General features: G+C 41.8%; 1 protein-coding gene across 1 annotated transcript in view; it reads right to left on the bottom strand.

The window, feature by feature from the left end:
* Positions 1-3270: 3270 nt before the first annotated feature.
* The window catches only part of GABRP (gamma-aminobutyric acid type A receptor subunit pi), a 41385-nt gene continuing 34258 nt past the window's right edge, over positions 3271-10397 (bottom strand). Inside the window, exons 8-9 of the mRNA XM_078855092.1 lie at positions 7744-7937; positions 3271-3649 (exon numbers count right to left, since the gene is read on the bottom strand). Of these exons, the coding sequence (XP_078711218.1) occupies positions 3305-3649; positions 7744-7937 (539 nt within the window). The 3' untranslated portion in view covers positions 3271-3304. The remainder of the gene's footprint in view (positions 3650-7743; positions 7938-10397) is intronic.

The raw sequence follows: 10397 nt of genomic DNA, 5'->3' as shown, positions 1-10397 counted from the left end.
TGAATAATGATAAATATTTATTGTTTATTTTTACGCACTTTTCTGTCTGGTGAGTTTTCCATCATTTACAGAAATTACGAGAAGGTGTTCATATGGATTTACTATGTTATGAACATGTACCATAATTGTGTTGCTTACGGTGTAAACAGGGATTTGTATACAAATATATTGACAATGTTTCATTACGCAAGATAATCAAGCATCTGGATTTTAATGCTGTATTTTCCCAGATAGAATTAAAAAAATGGGATCATTCATCTCAATTGGCCCAAGTCTGGTGAAATAAAGGACACTGCAATGAGCAGAAATTGTATGCATCAAATGTCTGCTTTATTGGTTTTGTCATTTACAGTATATAGAATAGGGTAAAATTATCCCTGCCCTAGGCAGATGCTTTAATCCAAAGGAGATGAAAAGAACTGTGTATCTGTGGCCAGTTTAACAGGATTTTTAAATGAATATAGCTATGCCATTAAATTATATGTGCAATCAACATCTTGTTAAATAATAGTGTGAGAATAATGCTGCAGGTGTTGCAATATTTTGACTGACATCTGTTGTAATTTTTAACTGCCTATGTTAGTATTCCCAACACATTGACTTTACACTGCTTTCTTTGCAAACTCTTGAGCTATCTGATTGCTTTACTGATCTACCCTGGTCGTTATGACGCACAGCCAGTGGCTGTTTACTCACGCAGACGTAAACAGACATACTAATTCCCCTGTTAGCGTGCCTCGGGCAAGTGCTGTGAAGGCCAAAACAGAGCACACAGCGGGATAGTGCAGCCAGCATTAACCCCCAACCTGCGTTTGTGTCTCCAACTCCGGTATTGACCCCTTTATTCCAGGAAGTAATTTTCCACCTAGTTTACTTCGGAGAAGCTCACGGCCATATACAGACCCAAATTGCCATTGACATTGTGCACAGGCATGTATCCAACAATAATCTTGCTGGCATTGTGGAGCAGAATCCTCATAATGATGTCACTCTTTCTGTTAGACACGTGCACAAAAAAAAGACAGATAACCCATAGCCTACACAGGCCCGTTGGGGCAAGTGCTGTTAGCAATAACCGATGAAAACACTTTGTAACGCATTTTTTTTCCTGGGTAGTAAGTGTTATTTCGTAATTGCTTATGCTTAAAAAGTATATAGAAATGGCTATTATTCCCCACAAACTTTGATTTTGTGACCAGGACAATGATATTTAGAAATTTACCTATTTTCAATGAGAACACGGCCGGATTTGTGTCTTTTTGTTCACATAAAGTCAGAAAAAAACACATATGAATCAAAATTTACATGTATTTGCACTAAAATAATACAAAAATGACTACAAAAGTTTTAGAAGTGAGTAGTTTTTCAAGATTTACGATTATACTGTAAATCACTTTCACAAATCAGCCCCCAAATGTAGTCTCCCATCATGTTCTCGTTATACTGTCCTTGGTAGCGGCATTCAAAGTCCAGTATATCATGGTGGAAGCGCTCGCCTTGCTCCTCCAAGTACGCTCCCATGTTCTCCTTGAATTTATCAAGATGAGCATCAAGGATATGGACTTTGAGGGATATCCTACAGCCAATTGTGCCGTAGTTCTTCACCAGAGTCTCAACAAGCTCCACATAGTTTTCGACCTTGTGATTGCTCAGGAAGCCACGAACCACTGCGACAAAGCTGTGCTAAGCCACTTTCTCCTTACTAGTGAACTTCTTGGGAAATTCATCGCACTCCAGGATCTTCTTTATCTGTGGTCCGACGAAGACACCGGCTTTGAACTTTGCCTCAGACAGCTTAGGGAAGAAGTCTTGAAGGTACTTGAAGGCTGCCGACTCCTTATCTACAGCTCTGACAAATTGTTTCATAAGGCCCAATTTGATATGCAGTGGTGGCATCGGCACCTTCCGGGGGTCCACCAGTGGCTCCTACTTGACGTTGTTCCTCCCCACAGAGAATTCGGTCTGCTGTGGCCAGTCCCGCCTGTGGTAGTACGCCTTGGTGCTATCCCAAAGGCAAAGATAGCAGGGAAACTTGATGAAACCGCCTTGGAGACCCATCAGGAATGCCACCATTTTGAAGTATCCGATGACCTCCCAGTCATACTCATCATACTTAAAGGCGTCCAGCAAGGTCTTGATGCTGTTGTAATCCTCTTTGAGGTGCACCGAATGAGCAGCACGGCTTTGAGGCTCCTGGATGAGCTGTCAATGAAGTGGCGCCACTCATTCTGGTTGTTACAGGCGATTCCGATTGCCTCGAACAGACCGGATACGTGATAGCAAGTGCATTCTTGCCAGTCCAACATTTGGAAGGGTCCACCATGCAGAAGTAGCAGCTGCTTGAGTGGTCAGTGGGTTCCTGCCAAATTCTTGGGATAGCGAACTTCATGGCACTCTTTTCCCCTCTGTACCATCCTACAAAAATACATTTATTTCACCCATGACTAATGTCTAAGAGATTTCCGCAACATTTTTCACACTTGATATATTTTTTCAATAACACTGAAAATTGTAAAATATTTTAAAATTAAAAACTTTTACAATTTTGCAAGTAAAATTAGGTGCCCAGGGTTTGTCTTGATCCCTGACAGGCATGCCGAAATATGCCTTGTCGGCCTCACACATCTTAGAAGATGCTTCCACAGCATACTTTTTCACTCTTGTCTTGATAAATTGGTCGCAGACATAGCAAAATGCGTCTGCCGGATGCTTGCAGCCTCTTGATGCCATCTCAGAATAATCCAGATATGTATCCACTCAGGCAGCTGGAACTAAACTGAACTGGCGGGCTTAATGTCCCTGTATTTATACTACTATTCTTTTTACTGGAAAGTTCTATAATATTCTAGAAGTTACTCCAAGTTTACGCAGCACTTAATCGATCTGGAATGTTCTGGAAAATAGCTAAATTTCAAAGTATCACTGTCCTGGTCACAAAAGCAAAGTTTGTGCGGAATAATAGCCATTTTCTATACTTTTGAGGCATAAGCAATTAGGAAATACCACTTACTACCCAGGAACAAAAAAACAATTGTTACACAGTCAAATCAGCAGGTTCATGAGCCAACACCATGCATGGTCACCTTTGTCTCCCCAGTGCTGATCTTTCCACACTGTGTCAGATACTCATTTAAGGTTAATTGACCCAGGACAGATTCAGATAATCACCGCTAATGTACTCCACGACCAGGAATTGAACTCAGGCGCTAGGTGTGTAGCACAGTGCACTAACCACTACGCTACTGCTCCACAAACACACACAGGTATACACACACGTACACACACTCATTCGCACGCATGTGGATTACAGATAGAGATAGTAGATCCAATAGCAAAGGTTGATGACGATGAAGGTGAGGGGAAAGGCCTTGCGAGAGTAGTTATCGATGTGGTGTGGGTTCTGCACTGTGCAGCAGTTCATGATGCAGACCAGCCGCTCCTTCAGCTTCTTCCCTTCCACGTTGATCCCCTGGGGAGCGCCGTTGGGCTTGGGTTCCCCAGGAGATGAGGAGTGTCCGGGAGACGAGGAGTGCCCGTGCCCATTCCCACTGCCGCTGCCTCCGTCGTAGCTGTCCACCGTCTTTGCGGGGCAGCGCGTCACGGGGGTCTGCATCATCCCGTTGCTCTCTTCGAACTCCTTCTTCAGCTCCTAACGGACAAAAGAGCGGTGATTTTGACACACCGATTCAACGGCTTACATAAGCGATGCTTATTATTCGTCATGTTAAAGGCAGCAGAGAATGCAGTGGCACACAACAATTACAGTCAGGAATAAAATGTAAACCTTTTCTGAAAATATATTTCAATTACGTTGTGCAATGGCTCTCTGAAAATTGGTCCCCACGTTTTGCAAAAAGTCGAAGTCATTCTGTCCCCCTGCTGTAATGAGCAAGGGGCAGGGCTGATATTTGCAGCAGCCCCAAATATCCTGCATCTGTTTAGCTGTCTCTCCATAGAGCAACCACATGAATTTAAATGTCATAAGTGTGTCATCTATATTCCAGTGGTATTTTCTACGGAGCAGTATTGAAATTGACACGTTTTGCTGCAGCGGGGCTTGAAACTAATTTTAAATACGATATACAGCGTTTTATTTGAAAATGTAGCTAAACTTGTTTTCATCAGATGCCGAGTTTAAAATAATTCCAACATTGGAACTACACAGATCACAAAGGAATATCACAGTTCGTGTCATTCTATAAGTGCAAACCATCGAAGAATGAACATATACTGTAATGTGTTTTGTATTGACGATGCATTATCAAGGCCAAAGACATAAAAGTGAAGCTTAACTTGTTCAGCCATTAAGTACCAGTGCGATATACCACTTTGGAGGCAAGGGTTGATGGATCGCATACATTTGTGAAACTTTCAAACCCACTGGGCTGTGATATGGCCAGGCGATTGCAGTACAGCCAATTAATTTGCGAGCCCACCACTGTGAACCTTTGAGTGTCGTTCCCTCGTATATATAAATGGGTTTTCTCTTGATACTCTGGTTTTCTCCCACGTAAAAATAACATTCAGAGACATTGCCAAACATATGAGAAAGCAAGACCCTTCTTCAATAGCCTTGAGACTCAGTGATACTTTCCAGACGGAATTAATCGTGTTATAATTATACACTTGAATGATTAAGATACCTAATGTGCTAAATTGATCTTAATTTTAACATCGTTCTAATTTCTTCCTGGAGAATACGTGATTTGTGAATGAGATCGGTGTACCAATACAATATATTTGACTTAATATTTTGTCCTCTACAGACGATTTCTCTGTTGAGGACAAAACAATATTTTTCACAAGAAGGTAGACAGAAAATTGCATGGCACCTGACAGCCCGAGCGATGCCCAGCTGACGAGCAAGACATTTTTTTTTATTTTATATCCATTTTTAAAAAGGAGCTATGTGCCCATTGTGTTTTTATGTTCGGAGGTCGATGCCATAAAAGTGTAGTTGAGTTGCTAAGTTGTTATCTATAACAATGTCCCCTCACACATAAGCACAAAAACGATGGAATGTTCACCAGTTGTTTCACTTTAGGTGGCAGGTGAATGCTCGTAGTTGAAATGTGCCAAGATACCAATGTGTTACATTCTTTGATATTCTATGTTGGGTTTTGGGACCTAAATGGATCTCAGAGCATGAATATGGTTTAAACAGCAGTCAAATCGGGACAATTTCTACTACAAAGGCCTGCCTCAAGAGAATATAGATGTAATTCAGTGGAGTTTGTGTTGATAATCCATAAATTTGTTCCAATTTACTTGCATTATCTATTTCAGTAATTATATATTGGTCATCACATTTGTTAGACCCAGTAATTACACGCAACCCTATTTACTGGACTACCGCACAGTATTTATTTTTCTCAATAAAACTTCAAAACATAATATGTTATATATTATGTTAACAGGAGCATCAGGACATTTAAAGTGCCAAAGAGGAAATACAACAGGAATGTGGACAAAATAGAATCCCTCACTCAACTGTGAGCCACCAGCAAACACCACAAAATAAAGTGACGTCCCTAAGGAAGACTTTGGATGATAAGACATGAAACTAGGGTTTATGTTTCCACTGAAATCTTTAACTGTGACGGGGTCGGCAATTATTTACGGGTTACATTGCAATCTCATGGCTGCACTTTGTCCATTTGGAGAGTTTATAGCTTCCACCAGCAGGTGGCATGTACCATGGTACTTCTGTAAGTTACCGATAGTAGTCCATTGTAGCCTCTGACCGATGGACTCAACAAAACGCAAGTGCATTCAATTGACAGCAATTCAATCTCACATTGTGTAGAATTTTTTAACTAGATTACAATCACCGGTACCAAATGTACGAGCATCGTTGGTTAGACGACAAGCAAATAGAATTTAAAAAATCAACTAATGCTCATCCCCAAACATCATGTGACTTACACACTGCATTATATTTATCCAGCAAGAGGAGGCAAAATCCCCTCTGGAGCAACACCTTTATCAGCTCGATGTAGGAAATATAATCCACACCCAATGTCTACCACATTCATCGTTTAAAAATACCGCTATTAATAATGCTATTACTTGCACACACGCACAATTTCAGCAGCAGAGATATCATGCAGTGTTAATGTATGCCAGCAATGAAAAGCACATTTCCCCTTTGTGGAGATAAGCAGCTGGAGAAGAGGGAAGCTTAATATTTAAAGAGCTATTGATGCGGTCCAAACTTGCTTAGGAAAAAGATTTTAGTAGCCTGTGCTGGCAGTTTAGCTTGAACACTGAGGCTATCACCACAGCTCTGTCAAGAATGCCGTAGGCAAAGGCTTAGCCAGGATTTCTTACACGGCAGAGCACGTAGGGCAGACTTGCAGTGTTTTATATGTGTCACAGCTTGTTACAGCTTTGGGTGGTAGCGTACGCTTTCTTGTACTTCCCGGATCTAATCGCTGCATTTCACACATATAACACGCGCTTTGGAATCGTATGAAAAGGGAAGAGACTGTCCACCAGCATTTCTATTCACCGATTTAAATACACATAATCTTGGAGGGTCGTGGAGCTATATACTACCGCTGGATGAAGGGGGTTGCAATCTAAGCCCATGGTCATGGGATATGTACTGTTTGCAGAATAGACAAGGCTTGGGTTTAAAACGGCAGCACATACAAGATACACACTGCCCCCTACCACACTGCTGGGTTATCGCTTGCACTTAGACTTGGGGGGGGGGGGGGATTGTGCCCCATGCTAAACTGCTGACATTGCTTCTACATTTAAATTGCCTGCAGTTGACCCCAAATCATATTTTGATTACCTCAGCATCCATTAGCTGCTGCTTTCTGATGGGTCCCTTCCGTGGGAATGTTGTAATTTCCAACACCCATTCAGGTTATACTATCCGAGATGAACAATGGCCAACTTTGACTTTTAACAAAGAATGTGACAATTCTCAGCTCTGGGAATCTGGAACAAAAACCGACTCCTCTTCATCCTCTCTGACGAAAGCCGCAGCGACAGACAGAGAGAAGTGGAAAGACCACTGCAAGGAGATATCAGTGAAGGAAAAGGTCATAACCCAGCGGCCTGAAAAACCAAGGATCTAGCAGAGTAACAAATAGCAACCACGCCTGTGGGTCACTGTAAACAAGTTGCAAACATTACCAAATATACTTGGAGGCCTGTGAACGGTGGGGTTGTGGCGAGTGTGGGATGAGCTGCTACCCAAAGATGCACGTTGCACATAAAAAAACTGTCAGCCTTATTTAGACAGCCGGCTCAAAATAACTTAATGTGTGGCCATTTCTGTCAATTGCACAACCAACTCCAAGTGACAAAACTGGCAGTTCTTTTGAGCTGGTGGCGTGAATCATTGGGCGATTTGCCAGGCAAGGCAAATCGCCCGATGATGCTGGATGTAATTACCAGCTAAACGTCACGGTACTCAAATTGTAAATGTTGTGGATTTACTCTCGAACACACCGATGGGCTGAATTCGTCACTAATTGGCGTTTTGTTTACGTAACAAATCCCTTACTAATTGGCTGTGTCGGGTGGTGGAGGGTTACGACATATTTATACTTACGCGATCTAATCCAAAAACCTATATTATGAATAATATTTGTCGCAAAAGCCTACATATTATTAAATCCGATTTGCGTTTCTCTTTATTTCCCCCCGGGCCCGCGCACTCGTCGTTACTGTTTGCGATGGGGCTTTTCTCATTGTTCGCGAAATTCGAACGAGGCCCGGCTTTACCCGTTGGATGTCGTGGATGTGTCCCTGCTCGAGCGTGTGGAAGTGCGCCACGGCGTACTCCACGAGCGCGCCGAAAATAAAGCTGAAGCAGATGCCCAGGTAGACGTCGATGGCCTTGATGAAGCAGTTGGCGTTGGGCAGGGAGGTGCGCGCGCCCATCATTAGCGTGGTCATGGTGAGCACTGTGGTGACGCCTGCATTCGTGCCGAGGAGAAAGAGAGGTTACCGAAAGACCCAAAGAATATTGGCACTACTTTCTCCACAGTGTGTGGAATGGAATGTGAGAAGGCCATTTTCCAGACTAAAAACAAAAGGCATGCACAGGTGTTGTGCACTACATTTCTGCATTTGTGAGTATGGCCATGTGGAAAGTCAAACGATGTTTTTACACTACATTACACCAATATGTAAATTCATACTGGGGTCACATGTGTAATGAAGGCAGCTAAAAAGCACACACTCGGTTAAACAGGGTGGACGAGTGCAATTATGGCCATCTCAGAGTAATAAGCTGACACCGCTGAGATTTTAGATTCAAATCTGGGTTAGAGCCACATGTGACCTAACCTCATGTGCAGGCGAGTTGATGGCCTCAGCCCAGTCACCAATAGTGGACAAATAGCGTTACATATATTTGGCATATTCCAGCTTTGCACTATGAAATCACATAAATTGGATTTGATCACCATGTGATGAACACTCGATGCAGGGCATATACATGTGTGACAAACCGTGGATTCCCTGGGACTCCTTTGGTCATGGAGCCCATGTGGAGTGTCTGGGGCTCGTTGGTGCTGGGTACCAGTTGCTTCAAACTGAGCTGTGCTGCCGGTGTTGCCCTCTCCTCTCGATGGCGAGATGTCAACTACCTCGCCTAGTATACAGGAGGTCGTGAGTTAGATTCCGACCCTGACGATGCCCGTATATTTGGAGTGTGCATGTTCTCCCCATGGTCGTGTAGATTTTTCTCCGGGTCGTCCGGGTTTTCCCTCCACATTTAGAATCAACATGCGATTAGAATATTTGGTTGCTATAAATTTTCACATGATAAGGCACTTCGTTAAGCGATCGTGTGTGGCCAGGTTGGGTCTGAAAAATAGCTATACAGCTCAGTGGTGCTTACCTGGTAAAATAAAATATAGTTTAGTTTAGTCTCTCTCTCATGGTTTGCTCCCTCCCCCCATTCCCAACATAGCTTCGATTGAAATGTATTTTTTGTTGTAAAGCATCTTCACACGTGGCTTAATTTAGACACTGTATATATTTAAAATGTTGTTGTTGTCATGCCTGAGGTTTATAGGTAGTAGTAGTATTTGTATGTTCAATTTAACCATACATACATGGGCTATTCTGTTTTTATTCTCATACTAGCCTTGGGAAGTACTGATTTCTGCTCATGGCACTGAACTAGTGGTGAAAGTTCCACGTTCCAATGGTGGAAGCTGGTCAATCCGTAAGGTGACCACCTTTCACATCCCACATAGCGGTACTGATCTGATTGAATCAATGAAAAGGTGCGTACATTCTACGAACATCATTTGAACTCGCAACTCTACTGGCTATTCATCAGGCCTTGGATGAGTTAACACCAACACAAATAACATTTGCGGGTTAGGTTTTTTAGCATTATCATATGCAAGTGGCCAAGATCATTTAGTATTTGACTCCTTTGGGTACTTTACAATTCCACATAATCGCAAGACCCTTTTTGCAATGAGAATTTGGGATATTGTATAAGTTAAGAATATTATGCACTTGCTAGATAACGCTGCCACGAATATTAAGAGATATAAATTTTATACAAGGTCTCTCGGCACACAGACCAATGTGTCATTCATTTACATCCTCACCGTGATGGAATGCACCACGAAAACAATTAAATGATTTCAGAATTATGTTTAGAACTACAATATATAACACGTGAAATGTGGTGCCGATAATATTACATAGTTTATAATGCGATTAAAAAAGGTCGTTTTGTTTTTCCGTTATACATTTTCCAAATTTGACCTTCATTTGCAACCATCAATACAATACTGGAGCCCAACTCTGGGCTGTGCATGAAGGTGTTTTTAACATCCCATGTTCATTGATCTGGCCGACATTTTTTATTGTGTGATTTAAAGGGACAAATAGATTATTGTAGTGAACTTTTTTTCGTACAATTTATAGCAGTTATTATTAATCTGTACAATCAGGGCGGAAATTACCGATCTTTACTCATGTTAAATATTTCATAAATAATGATAACATAGAAAATTGATTGATGTTTCCTCAAATCACATGTTTAACAAAGCATCATCCATTTGTGTTTGAACATTTTTACATTGTGAATGCATATCAAAGACATAAAACCAAATCACTCTCAATGCACCCAATCAGTTAAGATCTCAGAAGCCAAACAGACTTTAGCCTAGTTAGTATGTGAATGGATAGTCACCAGGGCTTGCCAGGTATTGAAGCAACAGGGCTGCGAAATGGCCGGAATATTGAAATGATGAATATCACCCCTCGTATACAGGGTGGGTTTTCTCTGGTTTCCTCCCACATGAAGTGAAAGGCTCTTTCAGTGAATTGGCCAAATATATCCCACTGAAAAAAAGTGTATTGAGACTCAGTGAAGCTTTCCTGAATAAATAATTGGAAGTTTTTTT

This window comes from Lampetra fluviatilis, chromosome 4, assembly GCF_964198595.1.
Source record: "Lampetra fluviatilis chromosome 4, kcLamFluv1.1, whole genome shotgun sequence".
NCBI lineage: Eukaryota > Metazoa > Chordata > Hyperoartia > Petromyzontiformes > Petromyzontidae > Lampetra > Lampetra fluviatilis.
This window is presented reverse-complemented; position numbering and strand designations above follow the sequence as displayed.